This window comes from Dipodomys spectabilis, unplaced genomic scaffold, assembly GCF_019054845.1.
Source record: "Dipodomys spectabilis isolate Male_0828 unplaced genomic scaffold, ASM1905484v1 ptg000002l, whole genome shotgun sequence".
Lineage (NCBI taxonomy): Eukaryota > Metazoa > Chordata > Mammalia > Rodentia > Heteromyidae > Dipodomys > Dipodomys spectabilis.
In genome coordinates, this window is record NW_024870679.1 from 52,214,144 (window position 1) to 52,234,046 (window position 19,903).

At 49.8% G+C, this 19,903-nt stretch overlaps 1 protein-coding gene across 2 annotated transcripts; it reads right to left on the reverse strand.

The window, feature by feature from the left end:
* Window positions 1–2,722: 2,722 nt before the first annotated feature.
* On the reverse strand, window positions 2,723–16,115 carry Pomgnt1 (protein O-linked mannose N-acetylglucosaminyltransferase 1 (beta 1,2-)). 2 transcript variants are annotated; one of them, XM_042681796.1, is made up of 22 exons: window positions 16,027–16,115; window positions 15,370–15,543; window positions 13,975–14,089; window positions 13,738–13,856; window positions 12,802–12,867; window positions 12,599–12,712; window positions 10,173–10,290; window positions 9,888–9,986; window positions 9,595–9,722; window positions 9,183–9,253; window positions 8,626–8,701; window positions 8,349–8,432; window positions 8,219–8,260; window positions 8,002–8,060; window positions 7,436–7,508; window positions 7,217–7,345; window positions 7,012–7,137; window positions 4,636–4,700; window positions 4,392–4,436; window positions 3,815–3,950; window positions 3,483–3,592; window positions 2,723–3,395 (listed from the first exon to the last, which is right to left on the reverse strand). In XM_042681796.1, exons 2-22 carry the CDS (start codon window positions 15,487–15,489, stop codon window positions 3,308–3,310), a joined length of 1,983 nt encoding a protein of 660 aa, XP_042537730.1. In that variant the 5' UTR covers window positions 15,490–15,543; window positions 16,027–16,115; the 3' UTR covers window positions 2,723–3,307. The 2 variants fall into 2 exon arrangements, with proteins under 2 accessions (XP_042537730.1, XP_042537721.1); XM_042681787.1 differs by having other exon boundaries at window positions 15,370–15,637; window positions 16,027–16,102.
* Between the last annotated feature and the right edge of the window lie 3,788 nt (window positions 16,116–19,903).

The following is a 19,903-nucleotide window of genomic DNA, read 5'->3' on the forward strand; positions in this document are numbered from 1 at the left end:
TAAACCACCAGAAAGCTGGAAGTGGTACTGTGGCTAGCGGTAGACCACTAGCCTTGAGCTGAAGAGCTGAGGGACAATGCCCAGGCTGAATTCAAGCCCCATGACCCCTCCCCCCTCAAAAAAAAAAGAAGACGACTAAAGGATGCTGGGCCCTGGCGGCTCCTGCCTGTAATCCTACTCAGGAGGCTGAGGTCTGAGGATCATGGTTTGAAGCCAGCCTGGGCAGGAAAGTCCATGACACTCTTACCTCCCATTAACCACCAAAAGCCCCAAGTGTGGGGTTGGGAAATTAGCTCAGTGGAAGAGCACTTGCCTGCCAAGTGCTCGTTCCTGAGTTTGGTCCTCAACTCTGAAAAAAAAAAAAAAATCCAGAAATGGAGCTGTGGCTCAAGTAGAGTGGCAGTGCACCAGCTTTTACCCAAAGAGCTAAGAGAGGGCTGGGAAGGTGGCTCAGTGGAAAAGTGCTTGCCTAGCATGCATGAAGCCCTGGGTTCAATTCCTTAGTACCACATAAACAGAAAAGGCTGGAAGTAGCACTGTGGTTCAAGTGGTAGAGTGCTAGCCTTGAGCAAAAGAAGCTTAGAAATAGTGCCCTGGCCCTGAGTTCAAGCCCCAAACACACACAGACACACACAGACACAAAGACACACACACAGCTAAGGGACAGCACCCAGGTCCTGTTGAACCCTCCCTCCCCTAAAAAAAAAGTTATATAAAGAGAAACTACAGTGTCTACTACCAAGAAAGGCTTTGTTTGTCTGACAAGGCCATACTCATTTCCCTGGGACCCCTCTGTCTTTCTGAGCCTTTCCAGAGCAGTCAAGAACTACCACTTACTCCCCTGCTGAACCCAAAAAGGAAGAGACCTGGCCAGAGCCACATTAGCTTGAGAGCCAGTCTGTAAGGCCAGACTAAGCCTGCTGGGATTGTAAGCATGGAGAACTGGCAGGCCTCAGCCCTTGCTACAGTGCTGTGCCTCCCCTCCTTCTCCTCCCCTCCCCCAAAACACCTGTTTGGAAGGGAAACATCATTTGTTTGCCCAGGGTGGGCGGGTCTTTACCCCGTCACAGGCTAACTGCTTCTCAACCTGTTTTGTCACCTAGCTGCTGCAAACACTGAAGGAGGTAGGATGCGAGTCATGTCCAAGCTATACACCAACAGTGCCATCACAGAACTGGGCTCCATGCACTGGTAGGGGAGACGAGAGAGAAAACAGGTGGAAGGCCAGGAATTCCAGCAAGTTCCTGACTCCCTGGTGAAGGCCTTTTAGAAAAGGGAGGCCTTTTCTAAAGATGTGCTCTACAGTCAGGTTCTGATCCTGTGTCCCTCAGAGCCTTTAAATGTCATGTCCTTGTCTTGGGCTGGCTCACTTATTCCCTCTGGACAATTCTATACATTTTCTGGTGACAAACTTTGATTTTCCTATGTTTACACAGTCACTGTATGAGAATTTGATGAGAATGATGGCTCTTTTCTGCAGAAAAGAAACTCCAATTCTGGGTACTGGTGGCTTATGCCTGTAATTCGAGCTACTCAGGAAGTTGAGATCTGAGGATCCAGGTTCCAAGCCATCCTGAACTGGCTTATCTCCAATTAGCTGAAAAGTGAGAAGTGGAGGCATGCCTCAACTGGTACAGAACTAGCCTTGAGCAAAAAACCCTCTGGGACAGTGCCTATAGTTAAGTTCAAACACCATATTGGTACATCAAAAAAAAAAAAAAAAAGTGGGGGAGGCTGGGAAGGGGGCTCAGTGGTAGAGTGCTTGCCTTACATGCACGAAGCCCTGGGTTTGACTCCTCAGCACCACATAAACAGAAAAGGTCGGAAGTGGCACTGTGGCTCAAGTGGTAGAGAAAGCTCAGAGACAGCGCCCAGGCCTAGAGTTCAAGCCCCACGACCAACCAAAAAGAGAAAAAAAGAAAAAGAAAGAAGGAAAGAAAGAAAAAAAAGAAAGAAAGGAAATTCTATTCTATATATATAACATTTTTCCCCCCAGTCCTGGGGCTTGAACTCAAGGCCTAGGCACTGTCTCTGAGCTTCTTTTGCTCAAGGCTAGCACTCTACCACTTGAGCCACAGCACCACTTCTGGCCTTTTCTGTTTATGTGGTACTGAGGAATTGAACCCAGGGCTTCATACATGCTACGGAAGCATTCTACCACTAAGCCAACACTTCGAGCCCTCCATATAACATATTCTAAGGGCCATGGTCAACCTTGCTCCTACGCTTACCTTCTGCCCATACCTAGCCCCGACTGATGCTTGCCTTGTCTCCAGCAAAATCATCTGCACACGCTCCCATGCTGCCACACTGTTCCTGTCTCAGCCCCTCCTTGCCCACCTTCATTATGTTTACCTACTATGCTATTCCTTCTTCCACTCCAGCTATGCCTTTTGTTTCTCCTGCTCTGTCTCTGGGGACAGGTGTCTGGCCCAGACAGCAAAGCAGGACCCAGCTGAGGTTAAACAGCAGGGAAGGGCTGTGGAATGGCGGCTTGGAACTCAGCCCTACGGAGGGTGGGACTAAAGTCGGCCAATCCTAGGGTGGAGGCTGGGGAGAAACCTTGCAGCTTGAAACTCGGGCATCCCCTGGTGGCTTCAAATGGAAGATAAACCCCATGGGAGACCGTAAGGGAAACCTCATCATCCATCTAGATAATTCTCTCCTTCACTTCTGCCCTTAACTGTCCCTAGACACATAACCGACCACAAACACATCCCCAGAGGTTTTCTCCTTTTTTAATCAATAACCACCTTATCCAGCTTTGGAAATCTGGACAAAGAGGAGGCTGAGAGGAGGCCTGGTCCAGTGTCTAAGGGTCTCTGAGTGAGTCTGTGTCAACACTTGGGCCCCAACTGGGCCTGTTGGTCAGTTGGGAACAGCAGTTTCCTGAGTAAGAAAGAGCCAGCCCCACTCTCAGGGCAGCATCCCAGTCCCAAAAGGAATCAAGGCCCACCAGGTTGAGCCTATGCCCAAGGCCCTCAGGACAGTCAATAAATAGGTTAGAGTGTCATCCAGGCCTGCGAGGAGGGGATACAAAGAGCAAGATCAGCTGCCCAGGGACCCCAAACATTCCCAGGCATTCTCCTGTCCTTCTCCAACAAGGAAGTAAATAAATAGACCTTAAACTCAGGAACAGGGGTATTGGAGAAGGGGAACCCTTCCCCTTGGAGTTAGTAATTAAATCTCAGGTTAAAAACAAACCAGCCCTAGCCCCTACCAGCTCTACAAAATCCTACAGGACAGGTGAAGGGCTAGCCTGCCTGGGGTACACAGTACCCAGCCTTGCAGGAGTCTGGAAGAGGCCTCATGTCTGTTCAGCAGCTCCTGGGGCTCCCTCCTCCTTTGGGGGTGGCTCCAGGAAAATTGGGGTAACCGATGGTGGCTTCTTCACTCTGGAAGATAACAGAATATACACATGTGAGATGTGGTTGCCTCCTGCTCACTAGACCAATTTCCCAGGGCAGAAAAAGGTCACTCACGAGTAGGGGGAGGCTGGGACCCCCACCACAAGAAAGTGGTTCTTCTTCCGAAATAGTCTCCACAGGCCCCGGTGGTTGCCACGCACATCCAGGTCCCAGATATGGAGGCACTGGCAGGGGTGAGACATGGGAGGAATGGGTGAGGGAGCTATCAGCTGGGGCCACCTAAAACCCACAACATGGATTTGGACAAGGAAGTTAGAAGAGGGGCTCCCACAGTATGACAAGAAGGTTCCAAAGCTGAAGACTCCAGAAGGAAGACCGCCCAGGTGTGGAGGGAGTGCATGAAGGATAGGAAGGATACTTCTGGGGTGGGCATTGTTTTCAGGCACCTTGGCAAGCTGGGTCCAGGTGGTAAAGTCATCATCCTTCTCCATTCGGATGAAAGTCACGTAGGTGTGGCCCTCTGTGTCTGGTAGGAAGGAATCATCACAGGGGTTCTTGCTGTGGTCCAAAACCTCAGCCTCGCTGCAGTGGGGGATGGAGAAGACCAAGGTGTCAATTGAGACCTGTTTAATGTTCTACTGTTCCATCCTTAGTGTGTGTGTGTGTGTGTGTGTGTGTGTGTGTGTGTGTGTGTGTGTGTGTGTGTGTGTGTGTGTGTGTTAGAACTGGAGTTTGAACACAGAATCTTACTCTTGAGAGGCAGGTGCTCTACTACTAGTCATTAGTCACACCCCCAACCCCTGAAGTCTGGGGTTTTTTGTTGTTGTTTTTTTGTCTTTTCAGGTTGAATTTAAACTCTAATCCTCCAGATCTCGGCCTCCTGAGTAACTAGAATTATAGGTGTGAGCTACTGGCACCTGGCCTGAATTCTTAACCATATCTGAACTAGGGACACTCATTTTTGTTTTGTACAAGACCATACAAATTATGGAGCTGTGAATGCTAGTATTTGATCTGCCATACCTGAGTAACCTGTGAATTTCCACTTCATAAGCTTCTTTCTTCAGACTAAAGGAAAAGGCAAAATGAGTTAAGGGTGGAGCAGGTTAACAATGGGTAGGGCAAGGAGTGAACATGGAAAAAGGGCACAAAAAGGCTCAGGTAAACATAGAAGATCCCCAAGACTGGAAGTTACTAGATATTCCCCCTCCAGTTCCTTCCCACCCCCCTACCCCCCCCCCCCCCCCGCCCTGAAGTCAGTTCCTACCTGTCCACGTTCCTAAGCTGGACACCTGGAACTGTGTTAAACTTGTGCTTCTTAAAGTAGGCTTCCTGAAGTGTGGGTGGGAAGATGAAAATACATGCTCCCTTACCCTCCACATACCTCCAAGACCCATGATCTCCTAACTCTCCATCTTCCTCCCAGAGCCTTGTTAACAAGTCTTTCCAGCTTTAATTTGGATTCCCCCGTTCCTAGAGCACTCATGCCTATATGGAAGATTGGGGTATTGATCTGTGAGCTAGTTCCTGTTCCCAGGGGTTCCAGCTAGACTACAGAGCCTTACGAGGTCAGGAACCAACCCTGCAGGAGAAGATAGGCAAAGGGTCAGACTCAGGTGCAGAAAGTGATCTGAGGAGAGTGCCTCAGGAGCTTTGGTATGTGCTGTCTCTGGGGGCCTTCCTGCCTCCTAGGAAATTCCAAACTGAATCCATTCCTTTGAGCTGGGGCATCTTTTTTTTTTTTAGTACCAGGGGTTTGAATTCAGGGCCTATCCTGGCTAGATTGGAGCTCTACCACATGAACCATGCCTCTAGTCCTGCTTTTAGCTTTTTTGAAGATGGAATATAGTAAACTTTTCTGCCTGGGCTGGCCTCAAACCTTGATGTTCCAGATCTCAGCCTCCTGGGTAGTAAGATTATAGATAGGAAGCGGAGGCAGCTCAGGAATGTTCTTGTTATTCTGGATAGTGGTCCTCTGCAAGTAGCGAGCGTGGGCCTGGAAATTTCTCTGCTTATCTCAGGCTGACTATAGGCCTCACTATTTGCAAGGAGGGATGACAGGGAAGCTCACACAGCTAATTGCTGCTTGGAGGTAGAAATACTTGCCCTATAAGCATAGACTAATGGTTAGAATAGAAATAATAAAGCTGGGTGCTGGTGGTTCACTTCTAGTTACTCAAGAGGCTGAGATCTGAGGATTGCAGTTCAAAGCCAGCCCAGGCAGGAATGTCCATAAGACTCTTATCTCTAATTAACCACCAGAAAACCAGAAATGGCGTTGTGGCTCAACGTAGTACAGCACTAGCCTTGAGTAGAAGAGCTCAGGGGCAGTGCCCAGGCCCTGATTTCAAGATTGACTGACCATTCCCCCCCCAAAAAAAAAATTAATAAAAATAATAACAGCTGCTTTTACATAATGCTTATAGTTCAAAGCATTTTACATATGTTGTTGTTGTTTTTTTTTTTTTTTGGGGGTCCGGTAGTGGGGCCTGAACTCTGGGCCTGGGCGCTATCCCTCAGCTCTTCAGCTCAAGGCTAGCGCTCTACCACTTGAGCCACAGCGCCACTTCCGGCTTTTTTCTTTTTGCTTATGTGGTGCTGAGGAATCGAACCCAGGGCCTCATGCGTGCAAGGCAAGCGCTCTACCACTGAGCCACCTTCCCAGCCCGCATTTTACATATGTTAACTCATGTAAATCCAATTTTGTATGTTTGGTAGTTTAGTGGTCAACAGTACTTTTGTTGTTGCTTTTGGCCGTGGGGCCTGAACTCTGGGCCTGGGCGCTGTCCCTCAGCTCTTCAGCTCAAGGCTAGTGCTCTACCACTTGAGCCACAGTGCCCCTTCCGGCCTTTTCTGCTAATGTGGCTCTGAGGAATTGAACCCAGGGTCTCATGCATGCAAGGCAAGCACTCTACCACTGAGCCACCTTCCCAACTCTGAAACAGGTCTTTTTATGTAGTCCAGTTGGACTCAAACTCAAAGTACACCTTGCTTCAGGCTCTCAAGTGCTGAGGTGATCCCCACCATTCTCAACCCTTAGTGGGTAGTATCGTTGCCGGTCCTGGGGCTTGAACTCAGAGCCTGAGCACTGTCTTACAGCTTCTTTTTGCTCAAGGCTAGCACTCGAGCCACAGTACCACTTCTGGCTTTTTCTGTTTATGTGGTACTGAGGAATCGAACCCAGGGCTTCATGCATGCTAGGCAAGCACTCTACCACTAACCCACATTCCCAGCCCTAAGAAATATTTTTTTTTTTCCCTTAACAGATTAAAAAAAAAGAGAAGCTGTTTTGTTGTGGTGGCTCACTCCTATAATCCTAGTACTCAGGAAGCTGAGATTTAAGAATCACAGTAAGAAGCCAGCCCAGGCAGGAAAGTCTGTAAGACTCTTATCTCCAATTAACCACCAAAAAAACAGAAAGTAGAATGGTGGTTCAAGTGATAGAGTGCTAGCCTTCAGCACAAAAGTTCAGAGACAGGTCCTGAGTTCAAGCCCTAGAACTGGCACCAAAAAAAATTGTATAGATCAAAAAGAGGCAAAACCATAAAAAATTTCCTAAGCTGACATGGATAGTAAATGACAGAACTGGGACAGCTCTAGAACGCCTCTCACTGACCCCTGCACCACACAGTACTCTACTCACATGGAAATAGCCATTCATGTTGAGGCCCACAATGCCAAAGTGATAGGAACGGGAAACATCTGGGATTATGCACTCTCGACCCCGGCGTTGCTCGGGCATCCGCATCCACATGTCCCAGTCCCAAAGCTGAGGGGCACAGATTATGAAGGTTAAAAGTTCTGAGCTGATCGAGGACTCCTGCCCCTTCCCCGACCCGGCTGGTTACCTTTTCTGGTGTAGGCCACTTGGGTTCAAGCTCCTCCTTATATAAAGATTTCCTGAGTACCCAGCCCAGGCCAGGCATGGTCTCTACACGGTACAGCAGAGCTGGATCCTCAGCTGTGTGTTCATATCCCTGGGGACAGGATCATAGGTCATTGTGGGAGGCCTTAGCTCTGGGCCTCCACCAACTATCTCCCCACTAACCCCTGGCCGCCCAGCCTACCTGGTCATTCCAGGCAGAGATGCAGTACAGGCTGTCATCCTCCTCAAGCAGGTGGATGGACTGACTCAGGAAACTGAGAGAGTCGGGGTTCAAGAGGTCAGAGGGGGGCTGGGAAGGTGGCTCAGTGGTAGAGTGCTTGCCTCGCATGCATGAGGCCCTGGGTTCGACTCCTCAGCACCATATACACAGAAAAAACCGGAAGTGGTGCTGTGGCTCAAGTGGTAAGAGTGCTAACCTTGAGCTGAAGAGCTCAGGGACAGCGCCCAGGCCCAGAGTTCAGGCCTCATGACCAACAAAAAAAAAAAAAAAAAGAGGTCAGAGATGCTAAAAGAGTTTGAGCAGGGGCTTAGGAGCCATGCCACCTCTCCCCAAATCCCCACCGTCTCCATGCATTCTTTCTACCTTCTATACCTATAGCCTCGAGCACCTGCTCTCCTACCTGTGTTTAGGCTTTTTCCCCACATTTTGAGCTCTCCAAACCACCTCTCCCCACCTTCTTCCCTGGAGATGTAGTCAAGCAGAGTCGCTCCACTTGGCTGACAGGCACACAGTGGTGGGCCCCTCACCTGAAAAAATCTACAGCAATGTCCAGGTCCTCTTCCAAAACCACAGCAAACTTGGCGTCCTATATGGGGGAGGAGGGGACATCAAGAGTCTCTGAGGCCTCTTCCATATCCCAGTTTTCCAGATCAGGAGGATAAGGTGAGGGAGAGCCTGCTACGTAACAGAACTTATGCCAATGTTTCTGCTCCCTGGCCCAAGAATTATATTGCAAGTACTCACCGGAAACAAGTTGAATGTGGCAGTGAGGCTGGCCTTGTAGTGCTGGGTGGGGAGTGGGAACAGGGCACATGAGATTTGGGGCAGAGGCTAGGGCCCACATCTGTCCCTTCTCTCTTTGCCAGGCTGTTACCTGAGACACACGGGCATTCTTGATGCTGATGGGAGTGTGTTGGATGCCCCTCAGACCAAACAGCGCCACCACATCCATTGGTTCCTGGGGACATGCCCGCTGGTCATCATGCGTGGCCGGCCGCCACCTTCCCATCCACCTCTGCAGGTCCCCAAATGCCAAGCCCTTCTCATTTTATACCCTTGCCCAAGCTGTCACCCTTGCTGGTCCTCAGCAATCACTGCTGCCATACCTTGTGCTCTGCTCTGCCCTAGGTGCCCGCCAAAGCCACACTTACCTCATAGTAGCCGTCGATGAAGACTGTGATCATCTGTGGAGACACCCCCTGGGCTGAGAGCAGAGAGCGCAGCATCCTGGGAGGTCCAGGGAAGGGTTAGAGCCTCTGTCCACCCAACTAACCTATTATTTATTTATTTATATTTATTATTATTATGTGTGTGTGTGTGTGCATGTGTGCGCGCGCACTGGACCTAGGCTTGAACTCAGTGCCTGGGTGCTATCACCTGAGCTTTTGTACTCTACCACTTGAACCACAGTTTCACTTCTGGCTTTTTGGTAGTTGCAAAGAAGAGTCTCACAGATTTCCCTGCCCAGGTTGGCTTTGATCCAAGATCCTCAGATCTCAGCCTTTTGAGTAGCTGGCTAGGATTACAAGCACAAGCCACTGGCACCCAGCTCCAACTAATTTATAAATGGGCATGAATTCTCCATGCTCATCCACAAAGAAAAATGGGCCTCATAGCTGCTGCCTTTCTGCCCAGCTCAAGTTCCTCTTGCAGGAAGATGAGCTACGCATCCTCCCACTTGCTAGGCATTTCCCTGTTCCATGCTTACCTGTACAGGTAATTGGGTCGGTTCCCTGCAATGACAGCCACAGGTACATTGAGGACCTTATTGTCTGGGAGCTGTGTGAGAAACAGCTTTTAGCACTTGCCTTAGTCCCCCTCCAACCCGGGATCCTACCTTAGGGAGGAGCTCTTGCTGTGGGAAGGACTCCAAATAGACAGGGAATGGGTACAGCACAGTTCCTGTGCTGGTATCTGCACATACTCAGCCCTGCTCCAACCCTAGGCCTTGCTCACATGGTCTACCTCTCTCCTAAACCTTGTCTTGCAGAGCTCAAAGTACAATCTGCAGTTTCTAGTTCCTTCCCAAGCCAGGATAGAAAAAAAGCCCATGACAGACTGCCCCCAGGGTGCCTTGCTAAGCTGGAGGGAGTCCAAACCTCCTTAAGGCCTTAACTCACCGGGTCAGGGCTGAACTCAATGGGAGTGGGGTCCTTGCAGCTGCACACACTCCCATAGCCTTCAACTTTGCTGCAGAAGCGCCGGCGGCGGCGGTTCAGCTCTGTGTCTGCCCAGTGGCACTCTGCCTCTGAGGGAGTTGATGATGGGGTTGACAGGATGGAAGCAAGAGGCTACCTTGGTGTGAAAATCTCACCCCACATACAATTAAAGGAATAAAGCTCCAGGAAGAACATTCGGGTGGCTACCCCCCTGTCCAGGATCTGCCCCAGAATCCAGCCCTCCCCAGGCTCACCTTCAGCTGAGCTCAGGGGTACATCAGTTTTGAGCAGGACCGGCTCTCCCCAGGAGGAGAGGGCAGGCGACTTAGAATGTTTCTCCCCAAGAACAGGACCTGGCAGGGGGGCAGGAATGAGGGATAATGAGGGGCTCAGGCTCCAGGATAGGGGCTTCTTTCCATCTCCCTCCTTATTGCCATCTACTCCTCTGCCACTGGCTCCTACATGGCCTCACCCCAGCCCACCCCTGGGGTCTACTCCTTCCTTAATACTACAAGGTGGACAGCCTCTGGTGGTGGTACCTCCTTTTCGTCCCACGAAGGCCCAGGTATCCCTCCAACCAAGGGCAGGGCCAGCCTGGCTGCCCAGGCTCCTCAGTAGCGCCTTGGCCGTGTCTTTGAGGTGGAAGGAGCCTTCATCCTGGGGCACGAGAGAAGGTGGTCAGCCTGACAGGTGGGATTTCATGAAACAAACCCGTACATAGTACCAGCCATGTAGCCAGTACTGTGCTCAACTTTGTACTTAGCACATTAAGTGCAAAAATCCTTTACTTGGGGCTGGGAAGGTGGCTCAGTGGTAGAGTGTTTGCTTTGCATGCATGAGACCCTAGGTTCGATTCCTCAACACCTCAAACCAGAAATGGCGCTGTGGCACAAGTGGTACGGTGCTATCCTTGAGCTGAAGAGCTGAGGGACAGCGTCTAGGCCCAGAGTTCAGGCCCCACGACCAACAACAACAATAACAGAAAAAAAAAAATGGCATCCGGACACTGGTGGCTCACATCTGTAAGCCTAGCTACTTAGGAGACTGAGAATTGAGGATTGCGGTTTGAAGCCAGCCCAAGCAGGAAAGTCCGTGAGAATCTTGTCTCCAATTAACCACCCATAAAGCCAGAACTGGAACTGTGGCTCAAGTGGTTGAGTGCTAGCCTTGAGTTAAAAAAAAGCTCAGGCCAGGCATTGGTGGCCCCATGACCAGACCAGAAAAAAAGGAAAAAGGGGGGGGGGAGATAATGGAAGATCACTCAGATAGTAAGTCCTTATCAGTGTAGATCAGGTGGGATCCCGATTCCCTGCCACCTTCCCACCCTCTTTTCCCACCACTCTCCTTTTCTGCTCTAGCTCCCTTGACATCTTTGGTGTTTTTTTTTTTTTTTTGTCGGTCGTGGGGTCTGAACTCTGGGCCTGGGCGCTGTCCCTCAGCTCTTCAGCTCAAGGCTAGCGCTCTACCACTTGAGCTACAGCGCCACTTCCGGCTTTTTTCTTTTTGCTTATGTGGTGCTGAGGAATCAAACCCAGGGCCTCAGGCATGCAAGGCAAGCGCTCTACCACTGAGCCACCTTCCCAGCCCTCTTTGGTGTTTCTTAAACATACCAAGCACAACCCCATATGAGGCCTTTGCACTTGCCATTCTAGAAATTTCTACCTACAATGATCTTCTGCCAGAAGGATACTTGGCTCACTCCTTTTTTTTTGACCTCACTCCTCTACTCACATATTATCTCCTGACAGAGACTCTCCTTTTCTACAATGCAAAACCAGTTCATCCTCTTGCTTTACTATTTCCTTCATATATCATTTCCTGATATTGTTACGCTTATTCATTTATCTGGTAGTTTTTGGTTCAACTTGCCAACTACAATGTAAACAAGGACTCTCTCTCATCTCCTAATGTTTTTCAGCACCAAAGCATGCCATGCCTTGTTCACAGTAGATGCTCAGTGTTTCTGTTGGGCCAATGGTTATATCTGTAGTCCTGACTACTCAGGAGGCTGAGATCCGAGGATTGCAGTTCAAAGCCAGCATGGGTAGAAGAGTCTATAAGATTTTTCCTCTGACCTTTTTTTTTTTTTGTCGGTCATGGGGCTTGAACCCTGGGCCTGGGCGCTGTCCCTGCGCTTTTCAGCTCAAAGCGAGCGCGAGCGCTCTACTGCTTGAGCCATGGCACCACTTCCCAGTCTGTAAGATTTTTATCTTCAATTAACCACCAAAGAAAAAAACAAAAACAGGAAGGAGAGGTGTAGCTCAAGCAGTAGAGCACCAGCCTTGAGTGAAAAAAAAGCAAAGTGAGGCCTGGAGTTCAAGCCTCAGTACTGGCACAACAACAAAGCAAAATAAGTAAAACACCAAGTCACCAAAGTCATCAGGCACCAGTGGCTCACACCTGTAATCCTAGCTATTCAAGAGGCTGAGATCTGAGGATCGCAGTTCAATGCCAGCCTGGGCAGCAAAGTCCATAAGACTCTTTTTTTTGTTGTTGTTGTTGGTCATGGAGCGAACTCTGGGCCTGGACACTGTCCCTCAGCTCTTCAGCTCAAGGATAGCGCTCCGCCACTTGAGCCACAGCACCACTGCCGGCTGTTTCTGTATCTGTGGTGCTGAGGAATTGAACCCAGCCCCTCATGCATGCAAGGCAAGCACTCTACCACTGAGCCACCTTCCCTGACGCTCCGTGAGACTCTTATCTCTAATTAACAACCAGAAAACCGGAAGTGGTGCTGTGGCTCAAGTAGTAGAGTATTTGCTGTGAGCTGAAGAGCTCAGGGACAGTGCCCAGAGGTCAAGCCCCACGATCAACAAAAAAGAAAAAACAAACCCACCAAGGCGAAGATTGGAATCCGAGTCACCTGTCTTCCTCCCACTGTACCTCATCAGGGACAGAGACTCCAGGGTCACAAACAGCAGTGAGCTGGGGATGTAGGGAATGGGACCACGACATAACCACTGACCTTGACAGTGCAGATAAGCACCCGGCCGGGCGCCACCATGTTGAGAAACAGCACCATGGCCTCATCCTCATGAGGAGAGTATGTGTCAAATACGCGCTTTGCCATCACATGGCCCTAGCAGGGGACACAGTTCCCATGAGTTCATGTCACCAGCCAGGAGAGCCCTGTTTCTGCCCTCTTGAGTCCCCAACCTAGAACCTCACCGTGGCCTGGTTGAGGACGATGACATGGATACCACGGCCCTGCTCCCGGGCTTCATCCTCAAGCACCTGCATGGTGGCAGAGAGAGACAAAGTCCAATTTGTCACTCAGGCCATTTGAGGTATCTCCATCTTCTTGGCAGTTAAAATACTAGGTGCAAAAACTCCCGCCTCTCATGCATGCCAGTGTTCAGTTTTTGTTTTTTTGTGCTGGTCCTGGGGTCCGGACTCAGGGCCTATGCATTCTCCCTGAGTTTCTTTTGCTCAAAGCTAGTGCTCTACCACTTTAAGCCACAGCTCCACTTCCAGTTTTCTGGTGGTTAATTGGCATCTCATGGACTTTCATGCCTAGGCTAGCTTTGAACTGTGATCCTCAGATCTCAGCCCCCTGAGATGCTAGAATTATAGGCCTGAGCCACCAGTGCCCAGATGTTTATAGTTCTAATTCAGCGTGTAGAACACCTGTTCCACGAAGCAGCCACCACATCCTATCAGAAGAGACATCTTTCCATCTTTCCTCTTATCATTTCCATGGCTCCTAGGGCCCTTGACTGTCTCTGCTTCATCTGGAAATACCACAATCCTCCATCAGACCCAACCAATCCTCCATCAGACCCAACCCCTTCAAGTAAGGGTCCCATTACCTCCTGGTGCCCATTGCCCAGCTCAAGGCCAAAGAAAGGACTAGGAAGGGGTGATGAAGTAATCAATGCATTAACTGTCTCCTAATGGTCACTTTTGAGGCCTCACTACTTAAAGACATTTCATGTGCTTCACTTAATCCTAGTAAGTAGAAGTCATTCGTTCCAGACTATAACTGAAGAACTGAGGGCTCCAAACTCACAGAGCTTGAAAAAAAACTGGCAGAGCTACAGTTCCCACTGAGCCAGTGGACCCACAGTTAAGAAAGCGACTGTACACAGGCCCTGGCCCTCTCACCGTGGTGCCATCCACTGCCACATACACTTTGCTGCGGCTGGAGTACACCTCCACATCCAGGACCCGCTGGGGACTGCTGCCTCTGCGCCGTGGGGACTCCAAGCGACCCAGGGCCTCATCTGCAGGGGGTCAACAGTCATGGAGAGCGTTTCCTCACTAGTCATATCCCCTGGGATCTGCCTGACAGATCCCTGCCTCCCAGACTTCCCCCAATCCCATCCTCAGCCCGGTCCCTACCATAATCCTGCTCTGGCTCCAAATCTTCATTGGCTTCACTGATCGCTCGCCGAGTATCCAGGATCAACTTGATGTTGACAATGACAGTCACCAGCAGGAAAAGCACAGCTCCTGTCTGAGAGGAGAGGTGGGGAAGACTGAAAACCTGAAGGCGGGGTGCCAGTGGCTCATGGATGTAATCCTAGCTAATCACGAGGCAGAGATCTGAGGATTATGGTAAAAAGCCAGCTCAGGCAGCAAAGTCCATTTCCAATTACCTATCAAAAAGCTGGAAGTGAAGCTGTGGCTCAAGTAGTAGAGAACCTTTTTTTTTTTTTTTTGTCGGTCATGGGACTTGAACTCTGGGCTTGGGCGCTGTCCCTCACCTCTTCAGCTCAAGGCGAGCGCTCTACCACTTGAGCTACAGCAACACTTCCGGTTTTCTAGTGGTTTATTAGAGATAGGAGTCTCATTGTCTCTCCTGCCTGGGCTGGCTTTGAACCACGATCCTCAGATCTCAGCCTCCTGAGTAGCTAGGATTACAGGTGTGAGCCACCGGTGCCCCGCGAGAACCAACCTTGAGTGAAAAAGGTAAGGGACAGTACCTGGACCCTGAGTTAAGAAAGAGAAAAAATATATAACAAAACAAAAATGCTGAGCACTGGTGGCTTATGCCTGTAATCTTATCTACTCAGGAGGCTGAGATCTGAGGATCAAGGTTCAAAGCCAGCCCCAGCAGGAAAGTCCGAGAGGTTCTTACCTCCAGTAAACCATTCTGTGGCTAAAAGTGGTAGAGTGCTAGCCTTGAGCAAAAAAACTCAAGAGGCAGTGCCAGACCCCAAGTTCAAGCCCCACAACCAACCAAAAAAAAAAAAAAAAAGCCAGAAGTGGAACTGTGGCTTAAGTGGTAGAGCCCCAGAGTTCAAACCCCAAAACCAGAAAAATAAAACAAAAAACCCTTCAGATCATAAAGTGTCTTTCTGTAAGGAGGACCTTGGTTGCAGCAAGGACAAAGGGAAAACCTGGGCTCTGTTATAAGACAGATCTAGCCCTCAACCAAGGTCTGGTTTCATGGTCACCTCCTCCAGAAGCCTCCCCTGAATCTCCATCAGGATCCTCCCAACCCAGAGGTCTTGTATTCTTCCGTGTGAATCCTTGATCCCCTCCACAGTTACTTCCTAGAGATGGAGCCAGGCCCAGAGAAGCAAGCTGGGTCTCACATCTGGAAGCTAGCCCTAATTGCCTGACAGATGCACTGCTGATCAGACTTCAAACTGTCTAGGAAGTCAGACTTCGGTTCTGATTCCAGAACTCTAAGGCTAAGCTACAATCTGGAAGTGGCTAAGAAAGGTCATCAAAACCACTCTACGCTGGGGGAAAGCTATGAAGGCTGGGACATTTGGGACCCCTTTCTACCTGACAGAATCTCCGCAGGGCCCTCTGGTTTGTCAGTTTATACTTCCAGGTAAGATACCAGCTCCGCTTCTTCCTAGCCCCAAAGGGCTTAAGGAGGGGACCGGACTTCCAGTCATCCATGCTGTATTGGGGGGAGAGTCACCACTGTCTTGGCCAGTCCATGACTTCAGCAATCTGAGGGGACCAGAGGGTCACATGGATGGAGTAAGGCGCTCCTCCCAAAGTCTGATGCCTTCTGGAGAGATGAAGACCTCCCAGCAACATTTCCCTGCGAACATTCCACGCTGTGTGACCTGGGGAAAGTGGCTCAACTTCTCTGGGCCCAGCAGGGAAACCTTCAGAAGGGTTGATCACCTGGAAATTCCCTGGGGCTGGAGGAACTGAGTTTTAAAACTGTTTAGGGCCTCAGGGATGGAGGCCAAACAATGGGTTGTCAGGGTTCATCAACCCGTGGGAGCAGGAACAAGCGAGTGGGCCAGGAACCGCGACCTCCCTCGCCCCACTCTTCCCCCAGCTCGAATCTTCACCCCCTCCATCTGACTCCACTCCTCTCCTCCCCAGGCTCAGGGCGGCCCGAAGACTCGGGAGTCCGACCTCGGCCGCGTTCTCCCGCCCGCCCCCCACCCCGCTCGGTCCCCCCCGCCCGGAAGAACTCACAGCTCCAGGGCCCGGGGCCCCCGTCGGGCCCGCACCGCTCGGCCCAGCGCGCCGCGGCCTCCGCCTCCTCCATGCCGCTCGCAGCCCCGCCCCGCCCCGGCCGGCCCCGCCCCCCAGCTTCCGCCGCCGCCGCCGCCGCCGCGGGGTGAGAGGGCGGCGGGCGGCGCTTCGGGCGGCGTCTCCCGGCCACGCACCCCCGCGGCTCGGGGCGCCTCCAGGCCGGGGCGTGCGGGGGGCGTCGGGCCGCCCCGCCCGCCGACCTCGGAGCGCGGTGCGCTCACCGTCTGTTTGCTGTTGTTGCGTCCAGGCTTCCTCGGCCACCGCGCTGGAACGCGGCCTGGGCGCCGTCCCGGAGCGCTACCACTGGGAGTCGGTGCCGGGTGGGGCTTCCCCGCCCCGGGCTGGCGCTCTGCTGCGGGCCTCGGCTCTCTGCCTCCGGAGTGGTGAGGGGTCCAGGCCCGAGCCCCCGGTGCCGGGCTGAAGTGCATTTTTAGTTTTGCATCACCACCGGGGTTTGAACTCAGTGCCTGGGTACTGGTCCTTTAGCTTCTTTTTTTTTTTTTTTTTGCTCAAGGCTGGCATTTTTAACCACATAAGCCAACGACTCCATTTCCAGCTATTTGGTGGTGAATTGGAGATAAGTCTCATGGTTTTTCCTGCCCAGGCTGTGAACTGAGATCGTGAGATCTCAGCTTTCTAACTTGCTAGGATTATTAGTTTAAATGAGGTAATACTAAGCCAGGTGCTGGTAGCTCTCATCTGTAATCCTAGCTACTCAGGAGGCTGAGATCTGAGGATCACAGTTCAAAGCCAGCCCAGGCAGGAAAGTCCATGAGACTCTTATCTCCAATAAACCACTCACAGGAAGTGGCGCTGTGGCTCAAGTACAAGTGGTAGAGTGCTACCCTTGAGCTGAAGAGCTGAGGGACAGCATTCAGGCCCAGAGTTCAAACCCCATGACTGACTAAAAATTTAAAAAATGAGGTAATACATATAAAATGCTTTTTTTTTTTTGGGTCCGGTCGTGGGGCCACCTGGGCGCTGTCCCTCAGCTCTTCAGCTCAAGGCTACCACTCTATCACTTGAGCCACAGCGCCACTTCCGGCTTTTTTTTTCTTATGTGGTGCTGAGGAATCGAACCCAGGGCCTCGAGCATGCAAGGCAAGCACTCTACCACTGAGCCAACTTCCCAGCCCTAAAATGCTTTTTTTTTTTTTTTTTTTAACATAGCATATCTCAAACTTTATCTTCCATCAGAATCATCTGGAGAGCTTGGCCTAGATGCTGTCCCTTAGCATGGTTGGCACTCTACCATTTGAGCCACAGCTCTACTCCTGGCCTTTTGGTGCTTAATTGGAGATTCAGGGACTTTCCTGCTCTGTCTGGCTTCAAACCAAAATTCTCAGATCTCAGCATCCTGAGTAACTAAGGATTATAGATATAAGAGCCACCAGCACTTGGCTTCATAGTTTTATTTTATTTTTTTGTGCCAGTCCTGGGGCTTGAACTCAGGGCTTAGGCTCAGTCCCTGAACTTCTTTTGCTAAAGGCTTGAGCTACAGCTTTACTTCAGCTTTTTTGGAATAGTTTACTAGAAATGATTCTCACTGACTTTCCTATCCAGACTAGTTTAGAATCTTAATCCTCCTATCTCAGCCTCCTAAGTAGCTAGGAGTACCGGTATGAGACCAGCTCCAATAAAGTTTTAGGTACAGTAATCTGGGCAGACCAGGTATTTTTCTTGGTATTAGGAAAAGACCCCAAAGCTTTCTACATGCAAAGCACATACCCCTAAGCCCAGAGTTTTGCACTTTTAACCAATTCCAAGGTGATATTAAAACTTACTGAAGTGGCTGGGGCAGAACAGAACGAACTCTTACTGTTTTGTGAAGAGTGGACTGAGATTATTTTGAACTTTATTGATTCCATCTTCCTTCTGCATGGTGGAGTTCCATCTCCCAACCTTTAACATTGCTTACCTCAGGGGTTGAGCAATAGATGATTTTTCTCTAATAAGTATGTGTTAAATCAGAACACAACTCATTTTTTAAATTGTTATTATAAAGATGACATATAGAGGGGTTTCTGTTTCATAAGTCAGGTAATGAACACATTTCTTTTTGGACAGTGTCACCCCTTCCCTCATTCTCACCTAGTTTTTTCCTCCAGTCCCCACCCACAAGTTGTACAATTCATTTTCAACGTAGAATATACTGAGTACCATTACTTCACTTTTCACCCTTTGTACCTCCATTTCTGTGTCCTCCCCCCCCCACTTCCCCTTCCAAAGACAAATGAACAAATAAGACAAAAAAACAAAACCTGGATGATGATGATGATGATGATGATTTTGGTCAGTTGTGGGGCTTAATCCCAGGTCCTGGATGCTTTTCTGAGATTTTTCATGCAAGACTAGCACTCTACCACTTTAAGCCATAGCCACCAGTTTTCTGGTGGTTAATTGAGATAAAAGTCTCATGGACTTTCCTGTCTAGGCTGGCTTTGAACTGCTGTCCTCAGGTCTCAGCCTCCTAAGTAGCTGGGATTATAGGTATGAGTCACTGGCTCCTGACTTAAATATTATCATATATGATCAGATGCACATAAGCATTGTGCCTTTGTGTTCCTCCCCTAAGAGTATCCTCCTTTGGTCTCACTGTGTATGAATGCTTACATACAGTCCTGTATATTTTATCATGTCCCAGTGTATATTAGATCTAGCTTCTGCATATGAGAGAAAACATGCCATTTGTCTCTGAGTTTGGCTTACCTCACTTAACATGATTTATTCTAGGTCCATCCATTTTATATCCTGCAAAATGACTAATGGCTTTATAAAATTCCATTGTGTATAGCAACATCTTTTGGATCTGCTCATTTATTGTAAGATATTCAGGTTGTTTACATAACTTGGCTATTGTGAATAGTGCAGCAATCAACATGGGTATGTAAGTATCTTTATTGTAGCTTGACTTGTGATGTTGTGAGTAATGCCCAGAAATAGTATGGCTGGGTAGTAGGGTAGATCTATGTTTAGATTTTTTTTTTTTTTGTCAGTTGTGAGGCTTGAACTCAAGGCCCGGGCACTGTCCCTGAGCTTTTTTGCTCAAGGCCAGTGCTCTACCACTTTGAGCCACAGTTCTACTTCAGGTTTTTGAGTGGTTAATTTGGAGATAAGAGTCTCACTGAGATTTCTGCCCAGGCCAGCTTCGAATTATGATACTCAGAACTCAGCCTCCTGGGTAGCTAGGATTACAAGCATGAGTCACCCAGGCCTGGCCTATGTTTAGATTTCTGAAAAACTGCCAGAGTTTTGTCCAGAATGGTTGCACTAGTTTACATTCCCACCAAAAGTGCATAGTGTTACATTATCCCCGCATTCTTGCCAGTATTTGTTGTTGTTCAAATTCATGATGTTGACCAATCTAACTGGGGTGAGATAGAATCTCAGAGTTGTTTTGATTTGCATTTCCTTTATGGCCAGGGATGTTGAGCATTTCCTCATATGTTTCTTTGCTCTTACCTCTTCTGGGCTGGGAATTTGGCCTAGTCGTAGAGTGCTTGCCTAGATAGAATGCATGAAGCCCTGGGTTTGATTCCTCAGTACCACATACACAGAAAAAGCTGGAAGTGGCGCTGTGGCTCAAGTGGAAGAGTGCTATCCTTGAGCTGAAGAGCTGAGGGACAGCGCCCAGGCCCAGAGTTCAGGCCCCATGACCAACCAAAAAAAGAGTCTCATGGGGCTGGGAAGGTGGCTCAGTGGTAGAGCGCTAGACTGAAGGACAGTGCCCAGGCCCAGAGTTCAGGCCCCACGACCAGACCCCCCCCCCCCCCAAAAAAAAAAAAAGTGTCATGGACTTTCCTGCCTGGGCTGCCTT

Bases quoted from the DNA above. Each gene is read 5' to 3' on its own strand.
- Pomgnt1 (XM_042681796.1), bottom strand. From the start codon at position 15,489: ATGGATGACTGGAAGTCCGGTCCCCTCCTTAAGCCCTTTGGGGCTAGG. The intron at 10,291-12,598 runs GTCAGTGGTTAT...CTCGTGCCCCAG, and splicing joins TGCTTATCTGCACTGTCAAG to GATGAAGGCTCCTTCCACCT. The intron at 4,701-7,011 runs GTGAGTAGAGTA...CCCACACTTCAG, and splicing joins ACATGAATGGCTATTTCCAT to GAAGCCTACTTTAAGAAGCA.